This window comes from Gadus chalcogrammus, chromosome 8, assembly GCF_026213295.1.
Source record: "Gadus chalcogrammus isolate NIFS_2021 chromosome 8, NIFS_Gcha_1.0, whole genome shotgun sequence".
NCBI classification, from domain to species: Eukaryota; Metazoa; Chordata; class Actinopteri; order Gadiformes; family Gadidae; genus Gadus; species Gadus chalcogrammus.
Window position 1 is genome coordinate 25,218,909 of NC_079419.1, and position 20,909 is coordinate 25,239,817.

A 20,909-nucleotide genomic window follows, 5' to 3' on the forward strand; every position below is an offset into this window, starting at 1 on the left:
AATAATGTTATATTATTTTGCGCTATGGATGCTTCATATCATATCAAAGCTTCATCAACTGTAACGCCTGAACGTCTGCCACCAACTGAATCTGCGACCAAATTTCACTGTCGTAGAGCATACTACCAGGTCATGGTCTGGATGGGAACAGAAGATGGTATGGATGCCCTGAACTGGGGGTGGAGCCTGCAGGACAATAGATTTGTCCCACTCATGTCAACAATGAATGTTGCTCCAGACAGTCTCTTGAAGGTCATTCATTGTAACTGTACCACTGCCTGCAAGACACTCCGCTGCTCTTGCAGAAAATATGGACTACCTTGTACTACTGTCTGTGGACCATGTCAACTTAAGGAATGTGACAATCCACATAACAAGTATCTTCCAGAGGAGAATGTTGTTCAACACCACCTTTCTAGTTTGAATAGTAACCAATTTTAACCATTTAACCAATGTAAGCTTACAGGCAGTCATTTTGAAAATTATGCCTTTCTAGCAGTTATATTTACCTAGATTTTTCTCATGTTCTTAATGTATAGAGGTACCAGAATCAGTTGAAATATTCTTGTGTAACATTTTCCATTTGAGATGTAGCCATTCTAAGCTCCCGGCCGCCATTTTGGACGCTATTATGAAAATGAAGCCTTTCTGGGAGGTATATTTTTCTAGATTGTTAGTATGTTCATAAGCATATTTGCAGGCCCCAGAATCAAGTGAAAAATCATTCGAATAATCTTTTTCAATTTGAGATATAGCCATTTCAAGCTCCCCGCCGCCATTTCGGCCGCCATCATGGAAATTAGGGCTTTCTGGGAGGTATATTTTGGTATACTTTTAGTATGTTATTCAGCACACCAACTACTACTAGAATCCATTGAAAAACCTTTTGTATAATTTTTTTTGGGGTCAAGTCCTTTTTTTTCATAGATTGACTCACCTTCAAGGTCAATTCACACACCTGAGTAAAGCATATGGGGGGGTGGGGGGGTTAGTATTGGCAAAACCGGTTGTAACCGTTTTCGTGTTAGGATTCGTGTGGAAGCCAGATACGCAAACGAGGAAGTCATCGGCCCTCCACCAGCTGGGAAACGTTAGAGTTCCTTCGAATTGCTTTGTTTGAATAATTTTTGTAGCTTTATATACAGCCCCATGGTAAATGCAATTACACTGTACATCCAAAAGTATTTTCTGCTCAATCTACAAGGTTTAACAACATACTCCTCGACTGTATGTTTGTATACATCGCGCAGGCTTGATGCGCAGGTTTGATGCGCAGGCTTGATGCGCAGGCTCCGCCTTGTCTTCTTTTTTTGGTTGAGAACCAACGCCACACAGTGGCCTTGAATATGTACTACAGCGTTACTACAGCTAGATGTGTTTTTGCAATGAGTCCGTCTTTACAGAGAAATTCCTGAAACGTTGCAAGGAAAACGGAAGGGAAAATATTGTTTTCACTAGTGTGGATGGGGCCTAAGAGACATTATAGAGAAAGAGTGAGGGTGATAGAGTGAAAGAGAGGTGGAGAGGGGGAATAGAGTGAGCGAGGCTGCGAGAGAATGGGAGGCCGAATGGAAATAGATGCAGACAAACAAAACATACATCAGATTTGTCTCTGCAAAAATGCAGAGACAAAACAAACAGATAATGATAAGGATAATAAAACGCTTAATCCCCTATGGAAACTGAAGGAAATGACAAAGTACCTCTCAAACTCCCTGGTCTTGGTACACTCCTGGGTTCCTTTGCTGATGACTATTAAGAAGTCCTGCGTCAGAACAAAGGGCACACGCTCTCGCTTGTACCCAAACTTCTTCTTCTTGTGATCCAGGAAGTGGCCGAAGTCGATGTGAAACAGCTATCGGGGGAGGGGCAACAACAAGTAGAGTGAAGCAAACGCTGTCAAGCGTCATCGGTGTGAAGACACACACATCGACCGTTTAAAACCCTTATCGTTCTAATGCGATCTGTTACGTGTTATAAGGTGTTGGCCCTATTTACCTAGCGGCCATCTTGGTTCTTAACGCTAGCTCTATATTCCACATTCAGTTCTCTCCAGGCTGATATTAGAGCCGGGATGGCCGCTAGGTGAATAAAGAGTAACTTTAATAAACCAGGTGGACGTAGGCCAGCTGAACCTTTACCTGTCCGTCTTCTTTCACCATAATGTTGCTGTTGTGTCGGTCTCCGATGCCTAGGATGAAGGTGGCTACGCAGTAGCCTGCGCACGACCGCGTGAACAGATCGACGGCCTGGTCATACCTGAGGAACAATATCAAATTTAGATAACAATGCATTACGATAACATCGCAGTAAATAATCTGGCAGCATACCCTTGAATCCAACAACCATCACAGCAATAAAACACAGTATATGTTTTAAAGTGTGTGAAAATACAATTAAAGCATTTTATCAGATTCAATAGGCAGGTTACTGTTTCAATACACTAAACGTATGGCATGCCATTCAAGTACGAATCTAAGAAGTAAATACATCTATAAATAATTATGCCTATGAATTATATAAACATGGCAATGAAATAAATCCATAGATAAATAAAGATCACCTCATTATCAAACCTACATTATCGTAATTTAATTATTTATTAATTATATAATATTGCCTAAACAGGCTTTCCATACAAAAGTAACAGATGACTGCAATTGTCCCCGAATATAAAGCTACAACATGTTTTACCATAAAACTGAATCCAAACTGTCGATTATCAAAGCAAATAGCTCTAGGCTAAAGAGTCACTTTTTATAATTAGGATTCAGACATCCAAACCAGGCCTGCAGACTTCGGGTTTACTATCTATATTGTAGCCTAACTGTTTACAACTGCGGGGGAAGAGTTGATTAACTGTCCTAATCCGTGTACGGATAATCAGATTCATAAACGTGATAAGAAATCTCCATTAGCGTACTGGGATTTTTTAATGATTACAGGAATATGCAAATGTGTTTTCAGTATCGGTATGTGCCCGATCTGATGATTGATTGTGACACACACACACACACACACACACACACACACACACACACACACACACACACACACACACACACACACACACACACACACACACACACACACGTCAAGGAGTTTTGCTCCAAGAGCAGGAATATATAGACACGTCATCAGTTACAACTCAATTTAACACCACACCATCGCACCAAGGTGGATAATTTGCGGCTTTAGCCTGTGAATAAATCAGTTCAACAAATCCCAATGGGGTTGCTTAGTCATAGTCCCCATGGTCATGTACATGTTGGACATGCTGAAGCATAAAAAAAGCCTATTAACGTTTCTCAAGACACACAACTCTAATCCGAGGTGTTAAACTGAATTTAAGAAACAGGAATATGTAGGCATCAAACTTGCATCTGTGTCAATGATAGCATCGGCAGGTCATTCCCACAGGCTGATAACACCAAAGCGGAGGGCGCCCCAGCCCCCCGCCCCCTGTACTGATAGTAATCCTGAGTATTACTGAGACAAAAAAGGGTTCAGCCGTAGACAAAGGACGTTTCGCATAATCTGCTGAACCCAAGGTTGCCTATGTCAAAACATGGCAACTTTTGCATTCCTGCTGTAACCACTAAGAGAGTAAACAAAGGGAAACTTAGACACACTGCTAACCTCACAAATCTCATACATATTTCCTCCAAACCAAAAACAACCTTAAAGCCTATCAACAACACCATCAGGATGGGTCTACTTAATGTTAGGTCCCTTAATAACAAATCATTTTTAGTTAATGATTTTATTACCACCTCTAAACTGGATTTTATGTTTTTAACTGAAACATGGCTGGAACAAAATAACAGTGCAACCGTTCTGATAGAGACAGCTCCTCCCAACTATAACTTTTTTGATGCATGTAGATCTGGACAAAGAGGTGGAGGGGTTGCTGTTATATTTAAAAATGATTTTCAGGGGAAACATGTTATTTGGTGATTTTCCATCATTCGAATACCTTTGTGCTGTATTGAAATGCTCCCCCAGAGTTCTCCTATTAATTATTTACAGGCCACCCACATACTCTGCAAATTTTTTCGATGAATTCACAGAATTATTGTCTAGCATCTCCACAGACTTTGACTGTCTGGTTATAACTGGTGACTTCAATTTTCATACTGATGATTTGAATGACAAGTGTGCAAAAAAACTTTTTACCATTTTGGACACATTTGAACTGTCCCAACATGTGAAAGATACTACTCATTGTAAGGGCCACACTCTAGACCTGGTTATCACAAAGGGCCTCAATGTTTCTGATCTCTCTGTGACTGATCCTTCCTTGTCTGACCACTTTTGTGTTTTCTTTAATATATCTTTTATTCCCAACATACAGACAAAATCAAATACTGTCAAAAAACGGTATATCAATGAAGAATCGTATGTACTTTTTAGAAAGGCCATCTCCTTACTACCACCTCTCAACCCATGTTCTGCTGATGATCTTGTAGAAAACTTTAATTTGAAAATTTTGAAAGTCATGGATGTCATTGCACCTTTCAAGGTTAAAACGATTTCTGGAAAGCAAAAGGCACCCTGGAGAAAAGCTGCTTCTGTAACAGCACAGAAAAAAGAATGCAGGAAGGTTGAACGCATCTGGCGTAAAACAAAACTTCATATTCACCATGATATCTACAAAGAGAGCCTCCGTGCCTACAATTCAGACTTAAAAAGTGCTAGAGAAACTTTTTTCTCCAATATCATTAAATCCAATAATGATAATGCAAAAACCCTATTTGCAACTGTTGACAGACTGACCAACCCCCCAACACAAATTCCACCTGATCTCCATTCCACGCAGAAATGCAATGAGTTTGCAGCTTTTTATACTGATAAAATTGAAGGCATCAGACGCGCCATCAATATCTCCACTTCAAACAAAAATGTTGGACTACCACCCTGTTCAGGCAAAAGTAACGTGGCAGGGATGGCATGCTTTAATGTTATTGACTCTAAAACTCTTGTGGAAACTGTTACACAACTAAAGCCATCCACCTGTTGCCTTGATTCTTTACCTACCAACCTCTTTAAGAATGTTTTTGACTGCCTAGCAATATACATATTGCAGATAGTTAACAACTCTCTCCAGTCAGGCAACTTCCCAAAAGCCCTGAAAACTGCAGTTATTAAACCCCTTTTAAAAAAGCGGAGCCTAGATACCTCTATTATTAACAACTACAGACCAATATCAAATCTGCCCTTCATAAGTAAAATCATTGAGAAAGTTGTCCTCCAGCAACTTAATCACTTCCTGGCATCAACTGGTTGTTATGACACCTTCCAATCAGGATTTCGACCCCTGCACAGCACTGAGACCGCCCTCATTAAAGTTGCAAACGACATCCGTCTTAAGACAGACTCTGGCAAAACCTCAATACTAATGCTACTAGACCTCAGTGCTGCATTCGACACTGTAGACCATACAATACTTTTGGACAGGTTAGAAAACTGGGTGGGGCTTTCAGGCACAGTCTTAAATTGGTTCAGATCCTACCTACAAAATAGGAACTACTTTGTTTCCATTGGCGACTTTGTATCAGAATCTACCAACGTGATGTGTGGAGTCCCACAAGGTTCGATCTTAGGACCCTCTTTATTCAACATCTACATGCTCCCACTAGTGCAAATCATGCATGATAACAATATTGACCATCATTGCTATGCTGATGACACGCAAATCTATGTATCGCTATCACCAAACGACTATCGGCCCATAGATCTGCTGTGCCAGTGCATTGAGCAAGTGAAAGACTGGATGTGCCGAAATTTCCTTCAGCTAAATGAGGATAAAACAGAGATAATTGTATTTGGTGCTAAAACGGAAAGGCTTAAAGCAACCCAACACCTTCACTCTCTGTCCCTGAAAACCTCAATCAAAGCCAGAAATCTAGGGGTTATCATGGATTCTGATTTACATTTCGAAAGTCACGTCAAATCAGTTACAAAAACTGCATATTATCACCTTAAAAATGTAGCAAGACTTAGAGGGCTCATGTCCACCGAAGACTTACAAAAACTTGTACATGCCTTTATCACTAGTAAGCTTGATTACTGCAATGGTCTCCTTACAGGTCTCCCAAAACAAACTCTAAGGAAGCTTCAGCTTGTTCAGAATGCTGCTGCTAGAGTTTTAACAAAGACCAAAAAATTTGAACATATTACACCAATTCTTAAATCGTTACATTGGCTTCCTGTAGGTCAGAGAATTGATTTTAAAATCATGTTGCTAACCTATAAATCCCTAAATGGTTTAGGCCCAAAATATTTAACTGATATGCTTCCACTACATAAGCCTTCTAGAACACTAAGATCTTCTGAGACCAATCTGTTAATTATCCCCAGAGTAAACACGAAACATGGGAAAGCAGGATTTAGTTACTATGCAACAAATAGCTGGAATAAACTCCCTGAGGATTTAAGACTTGCCCCAACTCTGAGCACCTTCAAAACAAGATTGAAGACTTTTATGTTTGCTTTAGCTTTCTGCTAAATCTTAAATACTTTACCTTTATTTTACTAAAATGCCTTTTTAACTTTTCCCTTTATTTTCTATTTTTACCAGAAAAATACATGACATTTGCTGAGTAATGAAGTTGTCTCATTAAGAGCTTGACGAAGTGAAAACCTGTATAAGTGATTAAGCGCTTAATCACTGAATATACGCCATAAGAAACTCTTTTGAATTTGTTTGTTGTTTGTTGTTTGCCTTTGGTTCTGGGCTAGAGTCCTAGAATAATCACTGAATATTTGTTTGTCGTTTGTTGTTTGCCTTTGGTTCTGGGCTAGAGTCCTAGAATATTGTAATAGATTGTCCTTTAGGTCGGGTTGTAGTCCCGACTTGGGTTCCAGAGAGTCTGTTGATCTGATCTTAAATAACTTTCAATTTAATTTTCTCACTTTCTTAAATACATTGCACTTTCAATTTTACTTACTAAAAAGCCTTTTTAACTTTCTATTTTACTCATTTCTTTGCATACGTTTTCTTTTACTTATCTATTATTTTATTTTATTGTATAACAATGTTTATATGTGAAGCACTTTGAGTCTGCCTTGTGTATGAAAAGTGCTATATAAATAAAGTTGCCTTGCCTTGCCTTGCCTAAACTGCATTAAAGACCATCTGTTATATATATTGATCAGTAATATGCATAACATGCACTTAGGTACTTGAATAGGAGTTGCTTTATGGTATCAGTGGGTAGTTGTAACAGTTTCTCATTGGACACCACCCTAACCCGACAGAGAAAGCCTCCAGATAGATCCAGAAAACAGGGTAAACAACTTAAAAAACAAACGCCTCCAAAAAACATGAATGGATTTACAAAAGCGCCAAATGACTACCCAATCATCATCCCCCTCATTAGGGATGGGTCAGAATATCAGATTATTTGATTATTCGTTCCCGAGGGTCAAAGTTGATTTTTAACATTTGGACCGTTAACATTTTTTCCCATTCAAATAAACACAAATTAACGTACGGAAGTAATGTTGGACACTTCGAAGGGCATTATCCCGCTTATACCATAGTCACTTGCCAAAGAAAATAAATGAAGACCATTCATTTATATTTTCATGCGTTTTAAAATCCAAATATAAGTTTTTCACAAGCCATAACTGAGGGTTTGACTAATACCTGGAACAATCATTACCCTCCCGTAAGGTTCTTATGCAACGGAAACGTTGTTCACTCCTCCAGTAAATAGGACAGACCTTAGCTACGACTTGGCAATGCGAGGTATTCTAGTCCGCTCAGCTATGCGCCAGAGAGCTAACTTTATGCATTGTACATATAATTAAAAATTCGTCCCAGCCTTTATACCACAGATACTATAGGGTCTAGACTAGAGCATATAAACACGTTGTCTGATTACAGTTTAATGCATTTTTCACAATTTACCAGCTCTAGTTTTGAAGGCTGAACAGACAATTTGACTGGAACTACTTAGCAGGTAGTCGTTTTTTTGGGTTTAAGATATTAAGTGATTTCTTGCCGATTATTCATGGCTGCCTTTGTGAATGGCGGCACACATCGAATAATCGATTATTCGTTCATACCACCCACTGATTATTCGACCATGACATTTTTGAGTTAATCACATCCCTACCCCTCATCCTAAACCGCCATCCCTAAAATATGTAACACTTGGATTAGAAGTTAAACTCCATTTCGCTGAAAGGACGTTGGTTCTCTAACCTATTTAGGTTGAGTCAATCTTTCTTTTTTCCCTGATGTAAAAGGGCCTTGAGGAGACATATTAAGGTGTTTTCCCAGCAAGTAAACATAGTATTTGAGGTCTAGAAAACATGTTTTTTAAGCTGTTCTCTGGAAATAGCTTTTAGGAAAAAAATCGTGCCTACCGCTATTCCCCTCTGATTCAGTCCCTTCAGAATGCACTGTTTCTGGTGTCTGTAGCTTTAATGCAAATTAGCTGCTGCCCATTGACCAATGAGCTGCCAGAGTGAACCACAGCATGGAGGAGAAGTGATTGTTGGCGTTTGCGGACTCCTGGAGCTCTATATCTATATAATGATAATAATATATAGGTATTTATATATCATATCTAATATCACCGCCAAAAGCTGTACGCCTCGGATGATATTATGAATCATAAAGACTGCGTCTGACGTCTCTAGTACTTTCACAACAAGTAAAGACTCGTAGTGGGGGATATCTCGGCCATGGTTAAGAAGAATTGGGGTAAAGGAACACTGCCACGAGCTCCCTTCGCCGGACCTGCCAGCTTTGGTGGCAGTTCAGCTCCTGGAGTACAAGCTTCGGCGGCGGCCGGACGGCTTCTACGACGGCCGGACTGCCGAAGCTTCGGCGGGCAGTCCTGCGGGGGTAGCTCGGCGGCAGTCCGGCAGCTACCCTCCGTGAGTACAATCCCTTTCTCCTCCATGTCTCCTCCTCCGGACTGCCGCCGAAGCTTCTGTGGCAGTCTGGCAGCTCCGGCAGGGGCCCAGAACAACACCCCAAAACCCAGGAAAAGTGTTGATTTAAAAATATGTCCCCTTTAACGTGTTCTTACAAGAATGTGACCCCCTGTACGATCATGAATGACCAAAGACGGCTTGGTCATTCACCGTTTTCGTTTAGTAAAATAAGGATCCAACGTCTTTGTTTAGGAATCTCTTCTCACGTGACGTCTTTCAAGCCACACAGCTATGCTCCCACACGCATACAAACTTTGAAAAGTCTGTCCATGATTTTTTGAGTGGGATATGCATTCCTGAAAGTACCCCACCTACAGCTATCAAACTGGCGAGTCCGTTTCAGCGCCCCCTCCTACGTAGGAAGTGGGCACAGTTAAATATTACCTCCCACTTCCCTACTCCCCTCCAATCAGAGCATAGCTAAGATTTTGTGGACCAGCGGAGGAGCAGCTCCGGCGGGGGGAACTCGGCGGCAGCCCTGCACAGCTAAGCTCCTGGAGTACAATCTCTGCCGCCTCTGCTGCCGAAACTTCGGCGGCAGTCCGGAGGAGGAGACATGGAGGAGAAAGGGATTGTACTCTCATGGCTGAGCTGCCGGACTGCCGCCTAGCTACCCTCGCTGGACTGCCGCTGAAGCTTCCGGCTGCTCCGGTGGGTATCCACAAGTTTCCAACGCCCCATGATGCTTAGCGCGAATTGTGGGCTCCACTTCCGGTTAGTAACCGGCGGTTACTACGAGATCGACGTAAACAATCACCAGCTGTCATTCATCAATTACAATGTGGGAACACAACCTCACCGAGTTAAAAAACGGCAACATAATTATTCCTTTGCCCTCTGCAGTTACTGCATGGGAAGACGAAGTTAAAAAATGGCCGAGGATAACGTACAGCAGCATTTTCTCTTACTTTATTGAGTCTGTGTCTTGCGATGGTAAGGCAATGATGAACCTAAAAAGCTCCGAAGCTTACCAGTATTTACACAGCGAGAAAGTCGGGCGAGTGTGGTTATAGGAGGTCACAGAACACCTAGTCTACTTGAAAGCTGATATAGAGCCAAGCCAGAGTCTTAATAACACCCATCTTAAAGGGCAACTTCACCCATTTCACATAAACTTTGTATTTTTAGAACCCCCCGCATATTTTTGAATGGTCTAGCATTAGTGGTGCAACGGTTCACGGGTTTCCCGTGATCCGTACGGATCAACCATCACGGTTCGGGACGCAAGTGATCCGCGGATCGGCTGATTAAAAAAAAAAGTTGTGCGTTGACGTGATCAGCGCATGTTTAGAGGACAATTCCGGTATTAACAACATCATCAAGTATCGTAGCGAAATACAGTTCCTGTTGTGTTTTATTTGGCGTTCCGTAAATCCCATTGAAACGTAAACCGGAACCGGACGTCTTCAGGTTTGGTTGTAGTCTTTTCGCGTATCAACAGTAGGGCTAGAACCGAGCGAAAAGACCAACCAACAACCAACTCATGCGAAAAGACCAACCAACAACCAACTCATGAGACTCATGCAATGAGCATGAGTCTCCCAACCGAAATCAATGGATTTACAAAATGCCAAATAAAACACCACAGAAACTGTATTTCGCTACCAAACTAAAAAAAGGAAGATAAGGATGTCTGCATTGCCTTGGGAGAGTGTAGACTCTAAACTCCCCAGGCAATGCAGACATCCTGAATTGTAAATCCAGGGTTAGGGATTATTTACTATCCTATCCATGTTAAAAAGAAGAAGGAATAATGTTTATAATATTTAAAAAATATAATATATATTGACCATGCTTAAAGGAAGCAGGATTATTACCTAATTTTTCACTTTATTTTGTTTTTACACAGTTAAAAGATTTTATCTAAACTCACATTTGTCTTGTTATCTTTATTGTTGTTGTTGATCCGAAAATGATCCGACCCGTGACTCAAAAACCGTGACCCGATCCGAACCGTGAGCTTTGTGATCCGTTGCACCCCTATCTAGCATCATTCCCTTCTTTTCTGGAGAGACTGGAGAGATCCGTATCGATCTCCAACACTTCCTGTTTTCAATGACGCAATATGACGATTTTTGCGTACAAGAAAATAGGAAGTGTAAGAGGGGATGATTCTCGTAAGACTACAACCACTAGTGGGCACTAGTGGGTCCCACCCCCTAGAGGGGGTGGGACCCACTGACGCTACAGACCTATTAGAGCAGTGCCAGTGGGTGGGACTTCACCAGCAGAAACTAACATCCACAGCGTCTGAAGCTAAGATAACAGAGGCTGTTGATAAAACTGAAGTACATTGGCGGAGGGTACTGGATCTGACATAGAAGATGGCTCCATGCAAAAGTTCACCATTTCGAAAGAAATACAAACGAGGACTACCGTATTTTCCGCATTATAAGGCACACCGGATTATAAGGCGCACCTTTAATGAATGGCCTATTTTAGAACTGTTTTTATATATAGGGCGCACCGGATTATAAAGCGCATAGAATAGAAGATACTGCAGTCAAACGTTTGACTGGGGTTGCGTTATGCATCGACTAGACCAAGCTGTGCTAAAGGGAAGGTCAACAAAACAGTCAGATAAAGTCAAACTTTATTAAGCGTTCTGACAACTCCGGTCACTCCCATGGTAACGATGTTCAAACGTTAATGTGCATATTAACAATATCTCATCAATATCTGATCAATATCAATATCTCTTAACAATAAGCTCACTTTTCAGTTCATTCCCCATCTACGAATCCCTTGAATTCTTGTGTGTCCGAATTGAACAGTTGGGCGAGTACGGCATCCAACATGCCCGGATCCCTCTCGTCATTATCCGAGTCAGTGTCGCTGCTGTTGCCTGGCAGTTCAGTGATTATTCCTGCCTTTGTGAAAGCTTGGACCACAGTTGAGACTGTTATATCAGCCCAGGCATCCACGATCCATTGACAGATAGTGGCGTAAGTCGCCTGGCGCTGTTTTGGTGACTTGGTGACGCGATGTTCGCCTTCTTGGCCCCGTCCACACGAAGCCGATTTTTTGGGTGAAACCGCATAATGCTACGGCCACACCAAACGCGTGTAACGTGCCTAACTGGATTTAGGAGTCCGAGGTAGGAAACCCAAACGCCGCCGTGTTTGGGTGTATGATAGAGTTTAGATCGGGTTAGATTAAATAATCTCGGATATAAATAACAATAATCGGGTTAAATAACTTCACATGGTGTGTCTGATGTGTTTCCAGCATTCGTAGTGTTGATCAGCAGATAGTCCGCCAAGACGTTGAGGTTGCTTAGCAACCAGAGACGCTGTCCATGCAAGTGAATGGAGCGTTCCCTCTTCGTCATAACTATCAAACCAAACATCCTTCACATTCAACGAGCGAACATGATGAAAGTATAATGCACATTTCTCGCTAAAAATGTTTACATAAACGCATTTAATGGCGTAACTATGTTACTATTTCCACCCAGAATAAAGAAAGATGTCGGCCGTATGCTTCTGTGCAAGCGTCACTACTCTCTGCCAGTGACGTCGGGTCAAGCTCCACGCTGATTTGTTCCATTAGTAGATGGAACAAGGAGGTGTCCGATAGGCGGAGATGATCAGCGGGAGTGGCCACCAGCGAAGCTGTGCATGGTGGGAGTTGTTGTCTTCAATCCACAAGCGCCAAAAAGTCACTTTCTGCCTTTTCTCGGTCAAGACGGCACCAAATTAGAATTTTATTTTATTATTCGACTACATATAGGACCCAATTTCAATACATATTCATGCCTCCACCGGTGAAATGCTCCTAAGGCCTGGGTATTGGTATCAACGACAGGAGTGATACAGACAGCAGGCTGTTCGTGTATAGCAGGAGCAGGACGCTCCTGTAGTCATGCAGCAGCAATATTGTGGAAGGTATTGCAACACCACATATTATGTGCCATGACAAGAACTAAGATCTTTTGGTGAAATACATGATTTTGAGACACTAGCTCAAAGACTACTTAAGGTTGTATCAGGGATTCTAGGCCGAAACATAAATTATCACATTCATCTGATCTATCCTCACGATCCATTATCTAACCGCCCCATAAGCAGGCCATCAAAAAAACGCGTCTCTGCAGCCTATGCTCCGAGATCGTACACAAAAACATGGTACTAAAACAACCACTCAAAACCGAAATAAATAGTATTCCAACCAATCACTGACCAGGGGTGGGTGTTGTGGTTTTTTTGCGCTGCGTTCATGATAGTTTTGCTGGATGCATGAAACACGGAAGGGAGGGGCGAGCTGGCTCTGTTTGTTTGGGATCTTGCTTCAAATACCAACAGAACGTCACCGGACGTCACCCAAACATCGCTGATACAACCTTTCAGCATATAAGTCGGTTTCAGCATGTGATAATAAGAAAATGTGAAACCATTCCTTCTTGTAGGTTGAGAATGCAGTCAGGCAAGGTGTGACAGGGACAGCATGTACTGATGTGCAAAGGAAGTGGAATACTGGTGCAAAGAGGAATGTTGGTCTGGTAAAGGCAAAGCATATTAATTTTAGGCGCCACAGACGCCAGGACACATATCCCCATCCATCAAGGCCAGAACAAAACAATTCCACACCCTCTCCCCAACTCTTCAGTAACCATGAGGATTTCAAAACACACATCAACTCCTCAATCATGGCTCCACTCTATCAGCTTCAAAATCATGGTATTATCCAGCTTGCTTACAGAGCAGATGTAGAACCTAGCACAGGGCCAAACCAAGATTCAGAATTACAAATTGAGAACCATACTGATCATAGCACACATCGGACATGTAGGAAGTGTTCAGTGTTTTACCAATCATACATTGCTTTGTCCCCCAATCAAATATCCACATTGGAAATGGACACAAAGACCCAGAGTAGGTCACAGGTTTGGCATGACGCTAGGAGACTGCGTCTCACTGCAAGCACAGTGAAATGAGTCCCCAAACGACACACCACAGACCCCCAAAAGTTTCTCAATGAGCACGTGTACCCCACCTTCACCGGGAACACAGCCACGAAATATGGCTCTGACAATGAAGTCAGGGTCATCACACTCCTTGAGAGCAGAGGGCATGATGTGCACAACAAAGTACTTGTGGTGCATCCTGACCACCCCTGGTTGGCAGCCAGTCCAGATGGGATCCTTGATGGGACAAAACTTCTTGAGATCAAGTGCCCCTTCAAGAGTCTGATGTCTCTCGAAGAATTTCTCACCCGGCCAAACGGTGACATCAAAATCTTGGATGATGGAAAGTACCTCGTTTTGCCAAATGGAAGAGCTGGATACTACCTTCAGGTAAGCAGGGTTGTTTTTAATGGCAAGAAATACTAGCTGCATTAGCCGATTACAAGAGATAAACAATATAATGTGAACTAATATTCATTATTTGGTGCCAATTTAATGTATTTTCTATTATTTTAGACACAGGTGGCTATGATGTGCCTTGGTCTACAGAGATGCACATTGGTTATCTGGACACAAAAGGAACATTTAGAATTGGAAATTCCATTTGACAAAGATTACACTGACAAACAAGATCATTTTTATTTTCTACATATGCTTCCCAGGTTGGCTGATGATTTTGGAGAAAATAAACTACATCTCTGCCCCAAGTACCTCGAACAGTTTTGCATATCAGTTGGCAATAAGTCTCACTCTGTGAGATGCAAAAATAACAAAACAATGGTTCAAATACATTTGAATTATAAATAAAACTTAATACATATATATATGTATAAATAAATTGTTATTGTGTTACTATTTACATTTGTAGTATAAATAAAACTTCATATAATATATGTACAAATACATCTTTTGTGTTCTATTGTAAAAAGAAAAAAAGAATATGACATTAACCCCATTTCAACAATGTGATGAATGTGATTCAGAAGTGACCTTTTTCATCTTTGTATATATATGTAATTATCTCTAGAATTATCCTGTCTATTTTTTCTAAATTTATAAAGTATCTACACTGTTCTCTGTATCCATCTTAATACTATGTATGAATCTGTGTGTATCTCTCTGCATCTATCTCTGTACAATATATATATATGCATCTATGTATGTATGTTTCTCTCTATAAATAAATGTGTATGTATAAAAAAAAAAAAAAAAAAAAAATAGGAATAAATAAATGTAATTCATAAATATACAAGATGTTGTTTAATAATATGTAAGATATTAATTGCTGGAGATAAGCTCTCCTCTCAGATTTATGAGAGCTGCACAAATCTGAAGTATTTTATCAATTTTAGGAACTAAGCTTATTGGCACGGTTTGTGACAGGATCTTGAACACTTTGAGACGCCTTATAGCCCGTTCCACATGAATGCGTACATTTGCTATCCGTCTCATCTGAGTCACTTGCTCATTGGTTAGCTGGCTGCGTTTGCGTGTAAACGCAGGTATGACTAGCCTTACCCTCCTCTCCTCAACAAGATCTCTAATTGTGAACCCACGGTCCCCCATCACCACATCACCAGGACGTAAAAAAATCAAGAAACCCTGAGTTCTGTGTAATATACCTGTCACTACACTTCCCACCAAAAGCCTCTGAAATAGTTAAATCAGAGAAATGTGGCAGAAAAACCTTTGGCATAGTTGCTTTTATAGTGTCACGGGGCAGCCATGGAATGAGGTCCCTGGTGTGCTCAGCAAGGATATCAACCCAATGCGTAAGTGTTTTACTGACCTGACTGGCTGATCTTTTAAAGCGCCTCGCTAAATCAGCTACAGCAAAGTTATGTCTGAGCTTCATGAGTGTCAACAAAACTTCATCTTGAGCTGGCATTGTTGATGACTGGCGCACAAAACCTTGTAGACAGGAGACAAGAGTGTTGAACACAAGTAGAGGAATCCCTGTGTACAGCAGACAGTCTTTATCACCTTTCAGTGTAACCTCTGCAATGGACAGTGAGATCTCAGGGGCAGGTGTGATGATCATGTCACATATAAGGATGGATCCTTTAGAGTAGGTATGGTCCTCCTCAGCTGGATCCATCCACTGTGTTTGGGCATCCTTGAAGGTTTGAGGCTGCTCGAACACCATCACAGCTTGGTCTGCAGGTAATAATAATATGGAGACATAGATGGAGATAATTGGATGAGGGTCTAAACATGCATTGGTGTACAGAATAGATCTAGACAAGGTTTTAACAGGACACTGACCTATGATAATTTCTAAATTAAGGATGAAAGTGAGGATACACCATTGACTTAACCAACGTAAATAGAGTATACTGTATGCTACCGTAATGTTACATAAAAAAAATAATGCGTCGATATCAAATTTAGCATACCTGTTGTTGCGACTTGACTGTCAACACTCAACGACTCTTCGGCGTTTCTTCTCAGGTGGCTTCTCATAACCCAGATAAAGCATTGGGTAAGGGTTTTCTTCCGTTGGCGCTTTGTCCACAAAATTAAACGAACAGACATAACAACATTTCGGAGGTTGTTTTAAGTTCAGGTTCTTCAGCCAATTTCTTTTAGCCTCTTCATCATTGGGCAGTCGATGGAAGCTGTACCATTTCCGGCACGAACATTCTTTATTTTTCGGCTTGTGGTCAAAACACTCAGATTTCAACCAATTATTTAGTTTTGTCTGGTTGTTAGTACATCCTCGAACGGCACACGTTGTTCCCGAGCTTTTTAAAGCCATCAGTTTATTCAGTGACAGAGCGAGTGATGTGAATAGCCTGCCAGCTGATCAGGTAAAAACACAGCTGTGGCGCGACGCGTAGTGGGCGACCGGAAGTGTGGCCCACAAACGTTTCCCCAGCAACCGCCCCAGGAAACTTGTGGATACTCCGGGAGCTAAACTGCCACCGAAGCAGGCAGGTCCGGCGGGGGTAGGTCTCGGCGGCAGTCCGGCAGCTCCGGCGCGTGAAGCTCGGCGGCAAGTCCGGCAGCTCACCTCCCGGAGTACAATCTCCTCCATGTCATGGTTCATGGACTTCAGAGAGTCAAGGCCAAAGTTCCTTTCCCCCAATTCCTCTCAACCATGGCCGAGATATCCCCCACTACGACTCTTTACTTTTTGTGGAAGTGCCAGAGATGTCAAACGCAGTCTTTATGATTCATAATGTAATCTGAGTCACCCATAGCTTTTGGCCGTGATATTGGATCTAATATTATATAAAAACCAATATATAATATTATTATTATAATATTATATGATATAGAGCTCAGGACTCCGCAAACGGCAACAATCCCTTCTCTTCCATGCTGTGGTGCAGTCTGACAGCTCATTGGTCAATGGGCAGCAGCTCATTTGCATTAAAGCTACAGACACCAGAAACAGCGCATTCTGAAGGGACTGAAACAGAGGGGAATAGCGGTAGGCGAGTTTTTTTCTAAAAGCTATTTCCAGCAAACAGCTTCAAAAACATGTTTTCTAGAACTCAAATACTATGTTTACTTGCTGGGAAAACACCATAATATGTCTCCTTTAATGATCATATTCTAGTGACTCTGCAAACACAGCCCAGCCCTGTCAATTTTAAAATCACTGGGTGCTACTGCCGACTGCTGGTATGTGGACAGTATAACTACTAACACACAGACAAATCTCCAAACACATTTGCAAATCGCCACACACATTTGCAGGTCTCCGACAATGCAGAAAAGTTACGTCAACGCACAAGTAACTGATGACTTGAGCAAAATACTTAGCCATATGGATTTACAGATTTGTTTGGTCATTTACAGATTTGTTTTACACATTTACAAATCTCAATAGGTAAAGGCACATGCAGATTCTGAATACACGTTCACAAATCGCAGTACGCATTTGGAGATTCTTTCATATCCCATTACGTACTCCTTGATGGAGATACAGTTACCCAACTTTCCACTCACATTTGAAAGTAGTTATACTACAGCAGGGGTGCCCAACCTTTTTTGACCCAAGATCTACTTTTCAAGTAGCCAACCTCCCGAGATCCACCAGCAAACCTACCTTCAAGCGGGGGGGGGGGTGGAGAGAACAATTGTTGACGGGGGGGGGGGGGGGGGGGGGGGGGGTTGTATCGTGAACCTACGGACTTCAGTGGGGGTTTCATTCCGTCTGCGCACGGCACCTTCTCAACGATAATCAATAATCTTCCTCCCACTCAGGGTGAAAATGGTAGGTCTTAGCTTGTTTCCCCTCAGCCATGCCAACGTTTAGGAGTGTGTAACTACTGTTGACGGCTTTCAACTGCTGTTAACAGCACATGCGCTACCGCGCGTATATGTCCCGCGCAAATTTAATTTTATTAAAAAAAAAAAAAAAAAAAAATCTTTTTTTTTTCTTCACCCCTCGCGATCGACTTGGGATCTGTCGGCGATCTACTGGTAGACCGCGATCGACTGGTTGGGCACCCCTGTACTACAGTAACAGCCCCACTTTGAATGGATCAGAACTTCTTGAAAGAGAAACAGAGACTACTGGACTATCCTGCCTCCAGGATTACCACTGTAAAGACCTGGAGAAAGGTAAAACAGCTCACATCTCTCCTCGGTTCTTGTCCTTGAGCCACTGGTGCAGCGTGTGGCTGTTGAACTGCAGCGCTCCCTTCAGGCCGCCCTTGCACTGGATCTGCATGATGGTGTGGGAGTTCCTCACCACCTCGATCAGACCCACGCAGTCCCCGATGGACAAGCACCCGTATGGAAGCATCCTGCACGGCACAGCAAGTGAGAGAGTGAGGTGTGAGTATGTTTGTTTAAGAATGTGTGTGTGTGCGAGTTTAACCATATATGATTGCACGCGAGTGAAGGACATGGTGTGTGTTGGTTGTAATAATTAAAAGAAATGTAATATTCTAAGAATCTTCCAAAGCAAAGTGTAGAAGAAGAAGCTACGAAGTGTTTTTAATAGATCAATGGATCATAGGATTTATCTGGTACCTTGAGACTTTACTAGCGAGAGGGAGAAAGAGAAGCAAGTGAGCAAAAGAGTGAGTGTGTGTGATACAGAGGGTTATAGAATGAGCATAGGAGCCACTTTTAAATCACCACTGTAAATCAGCATGCAGGTACTGCAGCACAGATAAAACAGAAGTTGAAGGGGAAGGAGGAGGAGGAGGAGGAGGAGGAGGAGGAAGGGGGCAGGGCCAGTCCGGTTCTATCACAGGGCTGTCACTACGGAGACGGGGAGCCTACCTGAGATCAAGACCCTGGTTCTGCCAGATGTTCTCCATTATCCTGATGATTTGCAACGTCAGCATGTCCTGCCTTAGATCTGGAGGTAGAGAGGAGGAGAGGGAGAGCGAGAGACATATGGAGGGAGGAGAGATGGAGAGAGAAAGAGGATGAGAGATGAAGAGATATAGAGAGGGGCAGGGCAATGTGGAGAGGTGTTTGAGATGTCGAGAGGGTGAGGGAGGGGGAGTTGAGGATGGACCATTGGAAAGAGAACAGAAGGGTGAACATGTTAGCAGGAGCACCTCTTTGATCACCTGATGTCCCTTAAGGAACTGAGGCTGAGGTTGCATGAACTTAACCGCCTGCATCCGTCTGCGATGCGGCAGGCTGCAGGAGGAGCTGTGGCGTGTGGAGTTGGACACGTTCCTGGCGACGCGTCAGGGTTAAGGACCACAGAGGGGAGTGGTGTTGTATAAATAGGCTCTGCTCATGCATTATGCTACACAACTATACTGTGTGCACGTCACAATATGAGACAAGGAAAGATAAGACTGCCGGGAAAATAGGCAATAAGGAAGGAAGGACATGGGGGAGTGGGGAGAGGGAGGCGTCGTGAGCTCACCATCTCCGTTCTTGAAGATGATTTCATTGCTCTGGAAGAGGAGCTCAGACATCATGTCAGGGTTCTCCCAGTTCAGCCAAAGAGGTCGCTTGGCAGAAGACATCATCCTGCATTCCTCTAGCCTACAATACAACACATTCAAAACCAATAAGCGAACAAAAGCATAGCACATGGACTAGGGAAAAAAAAAGCGGGGGGGGGGGGGGGGGGGGTTGTCTCATGGCCCTGCGGTCTTCGGTGAGGGTTTCAGTTAGAATGTGTACAACCACCGGGTGCCGCCGTTTCAATTCCATTCAAAAAGCTTTATGGCACGATTATTGTTTAGAACAGTATTACCGATGCATTATTTATCTTTATTTTTGGTACTTGATGGAAGTATGTTTTCTTTCGCTACGAGAGTTTTGTACTTTGTTAATGCTTGATGATAAAAATAAAAAAAATCTACATATATTTGCCCTCCTGTTATGTTCGTTTGTCAGGAACAGCAATGGTGTTCCCGGGTCAATTTGACCCGGTGCATATTTATCATCCAAAAGATGTCCTAAACCCAAAAAATCCTAACAAGCAGTGTGAACATGTCATTACTAACTCCATTAGTAACTATTCTATCAATATTTAGTGCAATAGTGTTCCTTACCTCTAACAGGTAATGGTTCAATTAGGATAATTCAATCGTTTTTTTCATTAAAAAAAAAAGATATTTGTTCAAACTTTTTATTTTTATGTTTCACCACTTTATTACGATTTAGGCCTGAAAGGCGCCTCTAAATTAAATGTATTATTGTTATTATTATTATTATTATTATTATTATTATTATTATTATACCTTTCATCCACTGTGATATTAGGGCCTGGGTTATAGAGTAGTGAAAGTTGCTCTACCCACTTGTCCCACAATGTCCTAACAGCTGCCAGCTTGTCTCTCTCCCGTCTACCAGCCTTTGTCTCTCGATTATCAAATCTGATTACTCTGGAGAATATGTGAAAAGTCTCCAGAGACATTGTGGCTCGAAATATAGCCCTGCCTGTCTCTGCATCCCACAGACTGGCTGTCGATTCATCCTTGGACTTATAGACCCCAGCCAGGATGAGGAGCCCCAAATACGCATCTAAAAGTTTTTTGTCCAGCTCCTTCCACTTCTCCCCAAAAACACGTCTCCCTCATAGATTAGTCATTTCCAGAATGATTTTCTGTATTGAATT

General features: G+C 42.1%; 1 protein-coding gene and 1 pseudogene across 1 annotated transcript in view; both read right to left on the bottom strand.

Moving 5' to 3' along the window:
* Positions 1-20,909, bottom strand: part of LOC130388074 (phosphatidylinositol 4,5-bisphosphate 3-kinase catalytic subunit alpha isoform) — a 44,427-nt gene that overhangs the window by 3,455 nt on the left and 20,063 nt on the right. Inside the window, exons 16-20 of the mRNA XM_056597404.1 lie at positions 19,707-19,828; positions 19,103-19,181; positions 18,448-18,618; positions 2,142-2,259; positions 1,704-1,855 (exon numbers count right to left, since the gene is read on the bottom strand). Of these exons, the coding sequence (XP_056453379.1) occupies positions 1,704-1,855; positions 2,142-2,259; positions 18,448-18,618; positions 19,103-19,181; positions 19,707-19,828 (642 nt within the window). The remainder of the gene's footprint in view (positions 1-1,703; positions 1,856-2,141; positions 2,260-18,447; positions 18,619-19,102; positions 19,182-19,706; positions 19,829-20,909) is intronic.
* Positions 3,123-17,832, bottom strand: LOC130388075 (uncharacterized; annotated as a pseudogene).